This window comes from Pelodiscus sinensis, chromosome 1 (genome assembly GCF_049634645.1).
Source record: "Pelodiscus sinensis isolate JC-2024 chromosome 1, ASM4963464v1, whole genome shotgun sequence".
Taxonomy (NCBI): domain Eukaryota; kingdom Metazoa; phylum Chordata; order Testudines; family Trionychidae; genus Pelodiscus; species Pelodiscus sinensis.
In genome coordinates, this window is record NC_134711.1 from 70,733,263 (window position 1) to 70,750,270 (window position 17,008).

Genomic DNA, 17,008 nt, shown 5'->3' on the forward strand with positions numbered 1-17,008 from the left:
GGAGCACCAGGGCAGAAGCTACAATGCCACCAGGGAGGTGGATATGATTCTTCCTCTTTGCTTCTGTGGGGTTGTGTTGCACTACCTAGGCTGAGGCAGATTACTTCAAGACAGAATTTATGGGGGAAAAAGATCAAATAAAAAGTTTATTTTAATATCAGAACTACTAGCTCTAACTGACCTTTTTAAAGTCAGTTGCATCTTCTTTTTCTAGCCTACTGCAATATGGTTTTCGGTCTTCAAAGTAACTGAGAGACCCAGACCGCCCGAGCACTGAATCATAACGGTCACCTGATGATGAGCTGATGGATCCTGCATCATATCTTTAAAAGAAAAAAGTTAATTATTTCCATGATAACATTGCTAATCTGGTGCAATTTAGTTAAAAAAATGTATTTATTCATACCATTATTTCCTATTCTTTGTTCTCACTTGGTGAAAACCTTAAAAACTGTTTTCTTTCTGCCACTCAACACGAAGATTTGATTTATTCTATATGAATAGTTTTTCTGACTGCCAATTGTGGTTTAGGGAATGTAAACATTAGCCTTCTAGGTCAAAATTAAAGTAGGTTTCTTCAAGACATTTTTGCACGACTCTGAAGATGACTTTGTCAAGATTCTTTAAAACAGGGCTTCATGTGTTCTAGGATTGTTCATCTTTTGCAAGAAGGGCTGAATTATTTTCCTTTTTAAAAAAAAAAAAAAAAAAGCCTCAAGATGATCAGCTAACTCGAGTCTGGTCTTCACAGTTTTACTGGAAGACGTCAGGGAATTCTTAAAGATATTATTTGTGAGTTTAACTACATTACCAGAAGTGGCAAGGCTCCTTTTACAGAGGCTTCTTTTATTCTATGTTAGTTATTGAAGTGCAACAGATATTAAAAAAAAAAAAGCTTTAAAAGAACCTGACCAAAAATCTGTTCCCCTTCCCAATGCTCAGCTTGCATGGTTCTGCTGTTTATACTCTCATTTAACACAGAGGTTTCTAGCACAGACAGGACCTGATTTCTTAATTATTTTTTTTAAAGCAAATTGCTTTTTTTTATTTTTAAATAATTTTTTCATTTTTTCCTTTGCTGGTTTCTTTTAAGAGAGTCAAGTGTAAATATTACAAAAATCATGAACTATGAAGTATTACTTTCTTTAGATTAAATGCTCCAAATGAATTAATTTAGTGGCATTTTCAGGTTATTACTGATGTTCACTGACTCTGCATTTCAGGTCTATTAAATGCAATCTATTTTACTTTCCACTGAGGTGCTACACTGTGGAAGGCTCCATATTCAGTACTGACCCACTGATCAAGAGCACTGGCATTAGCTTGTCAGATGCTTAATCATATTCACATACATTCACAGGTTTTGTACATGGATAACTTCTAGACATGCACATTATTAGGGTGAGGAATGCAGGATTTGTTTCTCTGACAGGCAAACTCCATTTCTAGCTGACACAGTCAAGACAGATGAGAGGAGCCTGGACTAATCAGACCAAAATTTTAAACTACAAGCTGAGTCTCAAATCCATAACTCTGTGATTTGGTAAGACTAGAGAGCCCCGCTTGGCCAAGTTCAGAGAGCAACTGGTGGGTTGCGGGGAGCGCAAACCCAGCCGGGGCTGCAGTCAGTTGGGCATGCAGACTAAGCCTGAGCCATGGGGGTGGGGAGAATGCAACCCACCCAGGGCTGGAAGCAGCAGGGCTGGCCCTGTCCAAGGCTGGCATTGTGGGGGACGCAGCCCTGGCCAGGCCTGGCATAAGCAGATGGGCGAGGGGCGCTGGAGGTGGTGGGGAGTGCAGCCCGAGCCGGGAGCAGAGCCTACAGCTGGGCAGGGAGACTTGACCTCCCCTTGTCCGGCAAGCTCTGTGATCTGGGACCACTCAGGTCCACAAGGGAGGTTTGACTGGCAGTAAACATGAATGCATTGTTTATTTAGGCGCTACGTACCACACTTCAATACTTTCAGTAGAGTTTTTCCCTGGGAGCCTCCTATTCCACCAACATTTAGGGCAAGATTTTGCAAAAAACTTAACATCTTATCGAACACATCATCCAGACCTTATGTCTAAAAATTTAGGACAAGATTTTCCAAAGTGACTAACAGTTCAGGTTTTCATTGTGAGAAATCTTCAAGAATTCTCATTTTCAGACAAAGTAGCACTCTCTCAGAGCACATCTAGACTACCCTTGGCTTCCGAAAGAAGATATGCAAATTCAGTGCAAATTTGCATATCTTCTTCCGATCCCTTTTTCGGAAGAGGTTTTTTCGGGGAAAAAGCAGCCTAGATGGGGTTTTTCATGCAAATCTCTCCCTTTTTTAAAAAAAACCCTTATTCCTCAAAAAATGAGGTTTACAGGGTTTTTTCGAAAAGGGGGTTTTGCGCAAAAAACCCCATCTAGGCTGCTTCCCCCCCGAAAAAACTTCTTCTGAAAAAGGGATCGGTAAGTAAATTGGTAAGTAAAAAAAGAATATGAATCAAAAGGTTTCTGTTTTATAAATAATTGATGATTTGTTTAAATCAAATACATACCTTGACATGCTATCACTCTGGAAAAAGAAAAAAATATTAGGGTAAATTGATATTTGTACATTCATTAAACAAAAATATTCCACACATCTGTGAACAAATATAGCATGGCAGAGCTGTGTTAAAGCACAGGAGAAAGCTGAATGCTATTCAACCATACATGATCTGAAAACCATGTATAGTACAGCTTCACTTTTTGTTATGGCTAACAAAAAACACAAACACAAAAAATGTGCTAACATCTCTTTGCCAGAAAAATATTTTGTCAAGAATAGTTAGTACAAACTCATTAAAAGACTTAGCATTTAATGTAATCTGAAACATAGAATAGTTTTAGAAATATGTACATTCCTCAGTTTCTCTGTCATTTGGCAAAATTGTTTAGTAAGACATATGGATTTTGTCCTCCTACAATCCTCTTCCTCTCACCCTATTTTTTTAAATGGAGATCAGTATTTTAAGAGTTCAACTGTCTGAGTTAGGGATGTTAAATATCAGTTAATTGAATAGTTGAGTAACATCATGAATTCTTATTGGTTAGTCGACTATTCTGTAGTCCCTGGGGCAGGGCTAGCAGCCAGTGCACTCCGGCCTCACTCCCAAGGAGCCCCCTGCCACTCTACAAAGCATGGGGTACCAGGCATGAGCTGGTCTGTGAGGGGAGCCAATTTAAAAACCAGCTCCTCTTGCGGACTGGACTGGCTGCCTAATACCCCGAGCTGCTGCCTCTGACAAGAGGCAGCAGCAGCATGGAGTAGCAGTAGCTGCAGTCTAGGGGGGGGATCTGAGTTCCTGGACCTGGCATGAGCCAGGACTGAGCCAGTCTGCCTGCCTACCCGACTCCTAATATACTTTAAATGCAGAGACGCAGCAGGAGTAGGTCCTGGACCAATCACAAGCCAAGATTTAGTGGAGCTGTTGCCAGCCTGCTAAAAAATTTACTGGCAAGGGGCAGGGAGGGAAATGTGTGTAGTCTATTACATTAACCTATGGGCTTTTGCTTATCGGTTAATCGACTACACTACATTCCTAGTCTGAGTCACCACAATCATCCTGAACAACAGTCAGTGGCAAGATATTACCATTACAGGTTGTACATCTGTAATCTGAGACTCTCTTGGCCATGGATGCTGCTGTCTTAGAGAGCTCCGGCGACTGGGAGTGGGAGTCTGCTGAGAGTCCAGCGGCCAGGAGCCAGGCTACGCCAGGAGCTCAGTTGGATAGGAAGCTCAGAGTCCCAGCCAGTGTCAGGAGCACAGCCAGGCCAGTAGCAGAGGCGCTGGTGGTCGGGAGTCCTGCCAGGGCCAGGCTAACAGTTAGGAGGGGAGCCACGACCAGCAGGGGAACTTCCTCTGGTCCAGCAAACTCCCTCGTTTGAGACTGCTTAGGTCCCAAGGGCACCCGACCATGGAGATCCAACCTATGCTATTATTTAAATAGGGTGGAACTGGGTCACGAATATCAACTGCCTCCCCAAGAACATGAAGCAAAATGAAACTTTTGTACATTGCTACTTGTTTTACAATCATATACAAGAGTAATTTAATAGGTCTCCAAATCAGAGGAGTTTGCAGACAACAGAAAGTCTCACAGGTTGAGTGAAGAATGGAATTTAGTTAAAGTTAATTATACAATGCTTTTAAGAATTACAAAATGCCCTGTAAAACTTGTAGTTCACCATTATTTTCCCTTTGAATGATAATTGCATAGTTTTATAAATGCCGGCTCTTTCTAGTGCCTATAATATCACCTGCACGTTCTCAGCAGTGTTCATCTGCTAGGTGCACTTAAGAATTGATTTTGGTTTTTCACATGTCTACAGTATATGGACGAATTTCTGAAAGAGCTGGTTTGGTTTTTTGTCCTACAGGGAACAAAACTAAAAAAATCCAAATATCTCCTTTTTCGTCTTCTAAGTTCCTTCAATACAGGCGTACTATTAAACAGTGCTAGTAACTCTACTCCTACTAAATTCAACAGTAATGCTCCTGTTAGTTTCAATGGGAGTGAAATTAGGCTATTTTTAAGACTCCTTTTTTTCCTGAGAGATTTTAAATTGTGCTTCATGAGAAAGACACTGGAATTGTTTTTAAGCAAGAAGCTGCAACTTGAACACTGGATGGAGGTGAAACATGATGATCCATCTAAAATACCAGGCATTTAACTAGGTCCTATGGAGTTACAGGGCTCCCTACATAACCAATATCTCAATGGGAGTGAAATTAGGCTATTTTTAAGACTCCTTTTTTTCCTGAGAGATTTTAAATTGTGCTTCATGAGAAAGACACTGGAATTGTTTTTAAGCAAGAAGCTGCAACTTGAACACTGGATGGAGGTAAAACATGATGATCCATCTAAAATACCAGGCATTTAACTAGGTCCTATGGAGTTACAGGGCTCCCTACATAACCAATATCTCAGGGTAGACCCTGCAGCCTGCTCCCAGGACTCAGCTTTCTTGGAATCCTCTGATCCCACACCCCAGCAATGGAGCTATAAAGGGTACCGGGAGGGTGGGCAAGGCTTTGGTCTGCAAGAATTCTGGCCTTCATTTCTCCTCATAAGCAGAAGATCTAGGAGCTGTACCTTTTAACTTTTATCTTCGCTGGCCACAGATGCAATAACTACACATTTATCTCTTATAATCTAATATATTTTAATATTAGCATGCCAGATTCTATTTGTTAACCCAGCTGCATCTCCATAATTCTGCGAGGGAACCCTCGCTCCCTCAACCCTGTGTCAAAATGGCCTAAGAAAAAATCCTTCCTAATCCTGTATCTTCAGCAAGAAACACTACATTCTGGAAACAGTCCCCTGTCTAAAACTACAAAGAGGGAGTGGTGTAGCTGAAGGAGGCAAGGAGCTCCTGAAGCCTAAGGAAAAAAGTTTCAGTTATTTGGAGAGCCGCGGGAAGAAAAATTAGTTCGTACTTCTCCTAAGCTTACAAGCAGGATGCAAGAACCTAAAGGAAAAGCAGGGGTTCAACTTTGGCATCTTCAGGAATACACACTCTCTCACTACCTTCTGGAGATACCACACCATTTTTTCTAATCCAGTTAAAACCCCACCCACTCAAAACATTTCAGGAGGAGGGAACATTTCTCAGGCTATGGCTACACTGCCACTTTTTTGCAGAAGAGGACATGCAAATCACGCTCGCATTTGCATATCTTCTTCCGATTCTTTTTGCAGAAGAGGTTTTGCTGATAAAAAGCCCCATGCAGATGGGGCCATTTGTTGGAAAAAAAAACCCCTCTTTCGCAAAATCCCTTATTCCTCAAAAATTGAGGTTACATGATCGGCACGATCGGAACATTTCCCCTCCATTCAGGAAGGAGACTCAATTTACAACTAGTTCTCTTACAACTCTGATGCTGGAATCTGCTTTTCTGGAGGCAGCACCTTAACCGTGCATCTGACGAATAATAGTTTATAGCCCAATTAGCTCCCCCCCCCCCCCCCCCTCGTATGACATATTCCTTTTCCTTTCTTACAAATTATTATTTTCTTCCCTTGTTGGGATTCTCTTCATGCTGGTGTCTGTTTCTCAATTTTCTTACACTACGTGGCTACTGTATTGTGGACAATGCTGAAGTGATTCAACTGGAGGTAGCATCATTTGGAAAAGCAAGAACTTAGCTCATCATTTTTTCTCTGATGGACAATGAGCATGGTGTTCAACTAGTCTAGACCTGGGTAAAAATGAGGTTCTGGACAACATTTAGCAGTGGTAGAGTGTGTAGTTCATTCGAAAATTAATTAATGAACTCTCTCAAATTACTGCCATCCACTCTGCCCTCACCTTTTGGAGTCTAACCAACATATCTCTTGGGCTAGATGGACCTTTGGTCTGACCCAGTACAGCCATTCTTATGTTTTATGTTCTTATCAACAGATTAATGAAAAAGTTTAGTTGCCGACACACAAGGTTTACTAAAACTTTTACATAAAGAATTTACTACTATAAATAAAGTTGATTTACTACTATATTACTTTAGTTTTACATTCATATAATTCTTTTGAAATTACCACAATTATATATCAGAATACAATTCCTCAGAAAGTAGTATGGAAGGAATAAGTAATGCTCAGTGTAGCAACAAGAATGAATAATTAGAGACCTGAGGGCAACAAAGAATCTGCACTGGAGACTGATGGAAAGGAAATATGAACACACAGTCCATTAGGCTTATAGAAAAGACACAAGAGAGGAGAAAAAAAAAAGAGGGAAGAATGAATCATTTAACCAAAACTAAGTTTAGACTTATACAAACACAACAAGAAGGAAAATATTAAAAATTTGGACTCTAAAATAAGCCTGAGTCTCTAGCGTGTTACCCTATGTTTCGGTAATCAGTAACGTATTCTTTTGTGCCAAAAAATGGCATAATTTAAGATGTGACAGTTCCCTCCCCCCTCACACATTCTAGATTTCAAAGCTTTCTTCCATTGCAACAAGATTGTTTTAATTTCCCTGATTATACTTTCTTGAAGACTATTAATCTTGTACTGGTGTTTTCTAGAAATTCATTTCTCACATGAAGAATTTAATAAAGTTTCCCTGTACTATTACCACCACATTTATTGGTTACCTCTCGTTTATGTATTCTTAAAGAAAAAATAGAAGACTCAAAATCAGTGCAACAATAGTCACAGCATATTATTTCTCCAGAAAAACAGAATAGATGAAGCTAACGGTGTGACGAGGCAGAAATAAGAACTCCCTCAACTACACTACTGTCACACTGACCTAAGCATCAGTTAGAAATTATATCAACACTTAAAACAAATTCTAATTACCTGTACGTAGAAGGCAAGAAAGTGGGAGGCAATACTGAGCAAACTGCAACCATTAAAGTATATTAAAAACTGTCATTGGAGTCTATAGTTCATGTATAGGCTAAAAGACATCTTTCACACAAAAACTGTAAAGGAACTGGTACCGAAACACATCAACAAGTCATGAATCAGAAAGTACTCATAAGAGGTATGTATACCTCATAAGATGTGTTCCTTTAACTGAACCTAACTGCAATGAAAGAAAGTTTAAAATAGCATAATACAATCTCTCAAGAGATGACAACTGAATTAACAATATCCAACAATTACCTGAGTTTCTTTCTTATTTGTTCCTTCTTCTGAATCAGACTGATGTTCCTGTTCATTTTCATCACTCTAGAGAAAATAGAAATAAAAATAGTAAACGCTATTGGAAATGCTATTGAGATTTTTTTTTTAACATTTTATATTTCTAACATCTAAATCCAAGAGAGGGCTGGGTTTACATTACTTATGTAACCTGCATTGCTCAGGGCATGAAAAAGCTTCCCCTCTGAGCAACAACTTACAGCAATTTAAGGACTGTCCACACTGGTGCTATGTCAGCAGGGGTCACTCTCCCACCGACATAAGTTCTGCCTCTGGCGGAGGTGGAGTAGTTATGCCAGTGGGAAAGTGCTCTCGTCAGAGTGCAGTATTTCCCCCAGCTGCAATATGGTGGCATAACAGTACTGATGAAGAAAGTGGGATTATACAGTTGACATAAGGAAATGCTTGCTTTTGCAAGTGACATTTAAACCCTTATTTTTAGAAACAAAAGGAAAAGGCAACCAATCCCATCATTGGGAGTGTAGGCCTTCTTGTTAATCTGAGCAGAATTCACTTTTTTCTTAATTATTTTCAATTATAAATACATAATAATTTGCAGAGGACAGAATAATGGATCTATTTCTCACAAATAAAGTATGTGGATTAAGGGGGAGGGAATTTTGTTTTAAATTGATCATCACTACTTATGTTTCTCAACTGTGAAACTCCTCCTTCGTGTCAATGTTGTCTGGCACCCGAACAGCTGAATATAAAAATACTGATACTTGCCCATTAGACACTTGTTCAACTGCAGAAAAGACTGAACTTTTTATTTTTGTGGTGCAAGTATTCTAAAATTGAGATACATTAGGTCAGAAGAGTTTTTCAAACATCACAAATAACCCTGGGACAGTGACTAAGGTCAGAGCTCTTTTCTCTGGACTATCTTTGTAGGCTGGATAAGGGAAGGACATTTGTTTTATATGCCAGTTCCCTCACTCCTTTGAAAAAGCTTGTGCGATTGTTTTGAAATCATGATAGGAATTCCAGGATAGAATGCGTTTATCGGGATCTTGTGAATTTTACCCTCAATTGCTTTTCTTTCTTATTCTTACACAGTGCAGAAGGCTTACTATTGTTATTATTTATATTACAGTAATACTTGATGTCTCAACTCACTGTGTTAGGCACTGTACAAATAAGAGTAAGGGATAGAAATTATTTGTTTTTCACCTATTAAGCCTACCCAGACTCTTAGGATACTTTATATTTATCTTTTGACTCGATGAATATTAACCATTTATTCCAACACTTTGTTTTAGCCAGTTTCTAACCCATACCAATATTTTACACCTCTTAGATCATGACTTCAGATTTCTTAAATGCCTCGTCAAAGGCTTCCAGAAAGTACAAATATATGTCATGTCAACTGGCTTTCTTCAATCTACCACTTGGTCAGAGAATTCTACATTAAAGGATGAATGATTTTGGTCTACAAAAGCTGTTTTGATTTGTCCCTATTGTATTATGAACATCTATTTGTTTTGGAATTCTTTTTCATTATAATAATTTGATATGCAGACTGTGTAAAATGTTCTTATCCTTCAAAATAAGGTGTTTTCTAAAGGAATGATCTATATTCCCCCCCAGTTCAGATGTGGCTAAAAACTGCACCTAAGTTACTGCTGCTTCCATGTTTACTTGCATGCTTAACACATGAACTCCAGTAGATGTATATAGAAACACAGTAACTGATCAAGCACAACAGGCCTAGCAGTTTAAACAACTGCTGAGGCCATTTATGCAAAAGGAATAACCACCTATACAGTGGTCCCCTCATTCTATAAAGAATGTCATCTATCGGTCATCTAATTCTATGTATTAATAGTTTAAATGGCTTGGGAAGAAATCCCAGACAATATAGACCTCAATAATCCATACTACCCAACTATGCCAATATACTTTATATACAGAAAAACCTTACAAGCAAGATTGGTATTATTTTTGGAAGAACCCCCTAACCCAGGCATAACAAAATCCATTTCTTAATTATTTGTTTCCTGGGTTTTCCAGCCAGAAAGAATAATTAAATCATATAACGATATGCTCTTCCCTATCATTTGAATGTGATCATTCAATATGAATTCTAAATGCTGTAAAAGTGAAGCATGTTTTAGTTGCTTTAGCAGTTTCCTCACATCTTGAGTCCAAAAGGAAACGCCTGTAGATCTTCGTTTTTCTCTTGGTCGCCGCCTCTCTCTTATTGATTTTGTCTGTGATTTATCTTCTTCCTTTTCTTCTTCTTTTTTCCGGCCTTCTGTTAAGAACATTTTAAAAATAGAACACAAATAATGTGATCTTCTGTAATATATAACTGAATTTTAATCTTAGATGCTGGAGCAAGAAATTCTCTACTCAGTTTTATAAATTATGTGGTAATACATCTACTCAGAACACAATTGTAAAATATTGTTATAAATACCATTAAAGTGGTTTTGTAAGTATTTTGTACTTCCCAACTGCTTTCTGTATGATTCTCCCTCAGACACATAATGAAAATATTTCAATACAATAATAATACTTCTGACAATGATCTAGAGCAGGGTGGAGAACCTTTTTTGGGTTGGGGCCATTGAACCACAGGAAAAAAAAAATCAGTCAAGGGCTACACACAAGTGAGAAAGAAAAACAAAAAAAACCCACCCCTCACCAATGTGTAATTCCACAATGCTGGGGGGAACCCCGAGCCTCAGGAGCTTGAACCAGGCAAGCTGGGGGCTGCATCCGGCCCCTGGGCCTGAAGTTAAAGGTTTGTTCTAAGATTTAGGCTTTAAAAACTTCTGTCTGTTTTATTATAGGGACATCTTACATGAGAAAAACAAGCATAAATATGACCAGGCTGCATCTTCCTTAACATAAATATTTCTTTAGTTATAGCATCAAGAATTCAATGCAATTGACTTATTTTCATTTAAACTTTCACTAAAAGAAATCTTTCTTTTTAGGAGAATGTACTGAAGTTCCCTGGATTTCAATGAGATTATTCTAAGCATTTCCTTCTTCCTTAATAGAAATTCAGTTTCGGTTAACCATTGGCCTTGCTAGCAAATTCTCTCACTTTTTAAGTTCTGATTTTTCACTTCACACATGCTTTCAGCAACTTGCATAACAATAATAATTAATCAGGGTTGCACAAACAAAACATTTACTTCCTCTAATGTATTTTTATCAATTCCTTTACCCTTTTATTACTACAACAAATCATACACATCCAGGCATAGACATCATATTAAGTCCTACATTAACTTACTTCAGTATCTCCAGTGTTCAGTTTTAAAATAAACCCCTTATAAGGTGAACGAAGGATGAAATAGAAGAAAAAAAATATTCAAGGTAAAAGCATCCCTTAGCTTTGATTTTGGCTTCCTTGAACATTGATCAGTATCCTATTCTTCCCACCAATCTTATTCACAAAATCTGAACATAACACCTGCATATGAGAATCCTCTTAATTCAAACATTTACAAAGTGCAAGAATGAGCCTTTAGAATTGCAACATATTATGAAAATTCAACCCAAATTCAGGATCACTTCACAACAGAGAGAAATAAAGTATTCTGCATCGGGAAGCACCATTTGAAGACAGTAGCTAGTGACTGCTTCAGAAGCTAACGATCATAGGGAAGCAGTGACACACAAAGAGGCCTTAAGCAATCCCTTACCTCACAACACATGCAGTTTAAGACATTCTGGAGAGATAAAAGATCTTCTAATAAATAAGTGTATGTCTGCACAGCACCCTTCAAATGATGTTATTTCAAAATAGCTTATTTTGTAATTTGGCGCTGTCTACACAGCACCACATTTCAAAACAACTCATTATTCCAAAATGCCCCTTAACTCTTGTGGAATGAGAGCTTCCAGGAAATAAACTTCAAAATAATGAGTTGCTTCAATAGACGTGGAATAGCTATTCTGGGATACTTCTGCTATCCCAAAATAGCTCCGCAGTGTAGACATACCGTAAGGAAATAAAAAGGTCAAAACATACAATCCTACCTCTCTCATTTTCTTTCGTTCCACTCCTTGGATAAGCAGAAGTTATACCTATAAGGCTGTTTGGTCTGTTTAGCTGACTTGAAGTAGAAAGGGAACTAGTAGAGGTGGAAAGTGAAGAGGATGTTGAAGTAGTTGTAGTTGAAGTTGAAACTGGCCTATAGCGATGGTAAGGCTGTTCAGCAAAAGAACAGTAAATATCAATTTCCAAAAATTAAAGGACACAGATAAAAATACCCATGATACAGGATATTAATAGACATTTAAATAAGAAACTTAAGACTCTTATAATTTTAGTACTACCAAACAAAAATTAAGATTTATGCCAATTATACCACTTAGAAGGAAGAGCCCAAGATACCTCCTCAAGAGTTCTGGAATATTTTTGTCTGTAGTCATCATCTTTCGTTTCTGATTCCTTCTTTTCTTCCTGTTTTTCTTTGTCTTGCTTTTCCTTCTCCTCCTTCTCTTTTTCTTCACTTTCTTGTTCTCTGGTTCGTGTAGGACGACTTCTTCCTATAGTTTTTTCAGCTTCTTGAAGATCAGTCAAAGTTACCCCCTGTAGAAAAAAAGCAAGCAAAAAGCAAAATTTCAATAGAGGTTACTCAGTTTTTACTACTGCTGATGAACGCTCTATAAACTCCTTCTGCACATAATAGCTTCTGTACCCAATGACTGGGAGATAGCTAATGTGACACCAATATTTAAAGAAGGCTCTAGAGGTGATCCTGGCAATTACAGAGTCTAACGTCAGTACCGGGCAAATTAGCTGAAACCACAGTAAAGAATAAAATTGTCAGACTCATAGATGAACGTAATTTGTTGGGGGAAAAGTATACATGATTTCTGTGAAGGGAAATCATGCCTTACAAATCTACTAGAGTTCTTTGAGGGGGTCAACAAACATGTGGACAAGAGGGATCCAGTAGATACAATGTACTTAGATTTCCAGAAAGCCTTTGACAAGGTCCTTCAAAGACTCTTAAGTAAAGTATTTTGTCATAGGAAAAGAGGGAAAGTCCTCTCACGGACTGATAGTTTACAAAACTCCCTCCCACCCAAAAAAACCCAGGAAACAAAGGGTAGGAATAAATACTAAGTTTCCAGAATGGAGAGGGTAACTAGTGGTGTCCCCCAAGGATCCGTACTGGGATCAATCCTATTCAACTTATTTATAAAAATGATCTGGAGAAAAGGGTAAACAGTGAGGTGGCAAAATTTGCAGATGATACTAAACTGCTCGAGATAGTTAAGACCAAAGCAAACTGTGGAGAACTTGAAAAAAAAAATCTCACCAAACTAAGTGACTGGACAACAAAACGGGAAATGAAATTTAATGTTGATAAATGTAAAGTAATGCACATTGGAAAAAATAATCTCAACGATACATATAATATGATAGGGACTAATTTAGCTATAACTAGTCAAGAAAGATCTTCAAGTCATTGTGGATAGCTCTCTGAAAACATCCACTCAATGTGCAGTGGGAGTCAAAAAAAAGCAAACAATGTTAAGAATAATTAAAAAAGGAATAGAGAATAAGAGAACATCTTATTGCCTCTATATAAAACCCTGGTATGCGCACACCATGAATATTATGTCCAGATGGGGTGACTTCATCTCAAAAAAGAAATATTGGCATTGGAAAAGGTTCAGACAAGAGCAACAAAAATGATTAGGGGTTTGGAACAAGTCCCATATAGAGAGAGATTAAAAAGACTTGGACTTTTCATCTTAGAAAAGAGGACTAAGGGGGAATATGATAGACATCTACAAAATCATGACTGGTATGGAAAAAGTGAATAAAGAAAAGTTATTTACTTGTTCCCAACACATAAGAACTACGTATCACCAAAATTAAATTAATAGATAGCAGGTTTAAAGTAAAGGGAAGATTTCCTTCACACATCACATGGTCAGCCTGTTGAACTCTTTACCAGAGGAGATTGTGAAGACCAGGACTTTAACAGGGTTCAAGAAAGAACTGGATACATTCATGGAGGTTAGGTCCATTAATGGTGATTAGCCAGGATGGGTTGGAAAGGTGTCCCTAGCCTCTGTCAAAGGCTAAGAATGAGTGATGGGAGACGGATTGCTTGAAGATTCCCTGTTCTGTTCACTCCCTCTGGGGGCATCTGGCATTGGCCACTGTCAGAAGATAGGATACTGGGATAGATGGATCTTTCGTCTGACTCAGTATGGCTGTTCTTATGTTCTTCTAAAATAGTTGTGAAATGTTTAACTCTGGAGTTTGCAATTAATAAAACTTACTCTTCATTCTGTACTCACAGCATGTGCCTTCTAAACTACAGATCCAAAAAGGCTGATTCTGCAATATGATTTTCAATGGGACATTAGACTCCTAAATCACATAGTAACTTTTGAAAATCCCACTGTATTATAAACATTATTAATATTTTAGAAAGTTTATAAAAATATAGCAGTATTTATATTGACTAATGATCATATCACAGGACTTGAATTTAAGAAGCACTGAGCCTTCAGATTTTCCACTGACTACAACTGCAGTTGTGAGTTCACAGTACATCTGAAAAAAAAATCATGCCTGGAGCACTAATACACTTACATTACCTCTTAGTGCTCTCTGCTAGGGATGTAGAAGTGTAACTGAGTACACAATTAACCAGTGAGCCCAGGCTCATCAGTTAACTGTCACTTTTAATGCAGGCTCATGGTATGAACAGAGAGCTGGCTTAAAAACTGGCTCTCTGTGTGCACCACCTCCTGTGTGTAACCACTGAAATTTTCAAGAAAGGGTATGGACAGACTTGTGGTAGAGTAATTGTGATAGTTTCTTCAATTTTCAGATTCTCTTGACATTAGTCATTCTGATTGTAGGTTCGGTTTTAGATTAAAAAGTGCAATTATTTATTTATTCCACTCAGATTAAGTTAGAGCAACCTTGCTCAATTATTTCCATCTGTCAGAAGACTAACATAGGTGGATGGAGCCATTTTTTGGTGTTTCTATTGCTATTTATTGAGTGGATTCAGATGCAATTGTGGACAATTGCTCCTTTGCCTCCTCATATCTATCTCTTTCACATTTGGTATGGCTAATGCATTGGAACAGGTATACTAGGGACTATGAGATTTTAGCAATTAGGTGAGCTGAAACTATTCTTTGCAAAAGACGTACATAAAACTGCAGCGCATTCTTAGATCTTGGGTTGGTCCTGCATATTCAAAGAGCACTGCCCCCCTTCCCATCTACAGCTAGACAGACAAGTTTGAACTTCTCTCTTGGATATGCATCACACCATAGGTACCCAGGTCTGTCACCTCAATAACACAATCAGGAACTGAAGCAAATATTATATGCCAGACTTGCTTCTTGAATAGTGTTTCAAGCCTGGAGCATATCACACTGTGTTTTAGATAATACAATGGCTACCAGTAAGTTTCCTTGTGAAATTTAAAGTGTTGGCTTTAAAGGTTTAAGTAGGTTTGGACCCAGTTACCTGGGCATATTATATTGTCACAGTTGAGATCCATAGCTGACACCACCTTGCTGTGTAAGAGGAAGGAGTTTTCAGGAAGACACTGGCTATGTCTAGACTTCAAGCCTCTTTCTAAAGAGGCTTTTTCAAAAGATACTTTCGAAAAAGCAAACCTCTTTTTTTGAAAGAGAGCACCCAGGCAGTCTGAATACTCTCTTTCAAAAAAGCACAGTTTGCATTACATAGAGCCTTTTTTCAAAAGAGCACTTCTGAAAAAAGGCGTTCTTCCTCATAAAACAAGGTTTTCCGTGGTCGAAAAAACTGCCGCGTTCTTTCGATTTACTTTCAAAGGAACGCAGCAGCAGTCTAGACACAGGGGAAGTTTTTTTGAAAAAAAGGCAACTTTTTTTAAAAAAAAAAAACCATGCAGGCTAGACACATTCTCTGTGGGGAAACCTCTGCTTGACAAGGCTCCTACTTTCTCCCAAATATTTTGGGAGAGAAAGGTTTAAAATTTAGACAGGAATTATTGTTTATAGTGTGGGTTACTTTATCTGCTGATATATACAGAGTTTATCCTGGGGAGAATAGTCATTGTATTTGAAGTTTTACTGTGAAAACATTATTATGGAGTTTGGCACCTATTTGTGTATTCATAAATGAAAAAACAAACACAAAAAAACAACATCAAAACTGTACCTGTGTGGATCTTCTGGACTGTCTTGCTTGCCTGGATCTAGCTTTTCTTTGGGACTCGGACTCTTCATCCCGAACAGGAGTGAGGTATGATCTAAAGAGTAAAAGTAAAATATTTAATAATCACTATTTTTGCACAATGCATTAAATGGTTAAAAAATGAACATTAGCAATGTGAAATGATTGAAAACCAATGCAATTGTAAGAAAACCAAAATTAAAATATATATAATGTAATTAAATGCATAAATCTGTCTCTGAAATGCAAGAAATATAGAATTTGCATTCAATAAATGTTAAAGATTAACTGGTAAATAAGTATTATACAGAATTATATTACCAGAATGCACTACTGATCTAGACTATATCCTTACCAATTTTCTTACTTAAAATAAATTCATTCTGTCATTTACTCTCAACACTTTCTGAAACTAATTTGGTACTCTACGAGTCTTCCAAAACAAGCATAGAGTACTTCAGAGATACAGCGTGTAGGAAATGTATGAGTGACTATGAAGCTTTGACATGCATTTTATATGCCTATTAATGTAAAGAATATGTCTATTACCAAAAAAAAAAAAAAAAGCGCTCTACTATGCTATCTATTATCCCAAAGTACTAAAAACAGAGTAAGTGACTGCTCAGTAAACACATGTGGAAACTTTCACAAACAAACCATACTTAACACTGGCTGGGTGGCATGTTACTAAGCAAATCTATTTCATATACAATTACCATTCCCGTAACTTTAATCATAAGAACATACGAATGTCTATACTGGGCTAGACCAAAGGTCCATCTAGCCCAGTATCTTGTGTGTCGAAAGTGGCCAGTGCCAGGTGCCCCTGAGGCGGTGAACTGAAGACAATGATCAAAGCAAGTTTTAAACCTGCTACCCATTAATTTCATTTGGTGTCCTCTAGTTCTTATATTATGGGAACAAGTAAATAACTTTTCTTTATTCACCCTCTCCACACCACTCATGATAGTATATACCTCTATCATATCCCCCCCCCTCAGTCTCCTCTTTTCTAAACTGAAAAGTACCAGTCTCTTTAACTTCTCCTCATATAGGACCCATTCCAAACCCCTAATCATTTTAGTTTCTCTTTTCTGAACCTTTTCTAATGCAAAAATATCTTTTTTGAGGTGAGACCACCACATCTGTATGCAGTAT

The 17,008-nt window shown here is 37.9% G+C and overlaps 1 protein-coding gene across 6 annotated transcripts in view; it reads right to left on the reverse strand.

Moving 5' to 3' along the window:
• The window catches only part of PPP1R12A (protein phosphatase 1 regulatory subunit 12A), a 181,790-nt gene that overhangs the window by 19,120 nt on the left and 145,662 nt on the right, over window positions 1-17,008 (reverse strand). For all 6 annotated transcript variants that reach the window (XM_075932387.1, XM_075932351.1, XM_075932358.1 and 3 more), the window contains 7 exons: window positions 15,836-15,926; window positions 12,038-12,235; window positions 11,680-11,851; window positions 9,819-9,937; window positions 7,642-7,707; window positions 2,533-2,549; window positions 182-323 (listed from right to left, as the gene is read on the reverse strand). In XM_075932387.1, coding sequence (XP_075788502.1) covers window positions 182-323; window positions 2,533-2,549; window positions 7,642-7,707; window positions 9,819-9,937; window positions 11,680-11,851; window positions 12,038-12,235; window positions 15,836-15,926 — 805 coding nt within the window. The remainder of the gene's footprint in view (window positions 1-181; window positions 324-2,532; window positions 2,550-7,641; window positions 7,708-9,818; window positions 9,938-11,679; window positions 11,852-12,037; window positions 12,236-15,835; window positions 15,927-17,008) is intronic.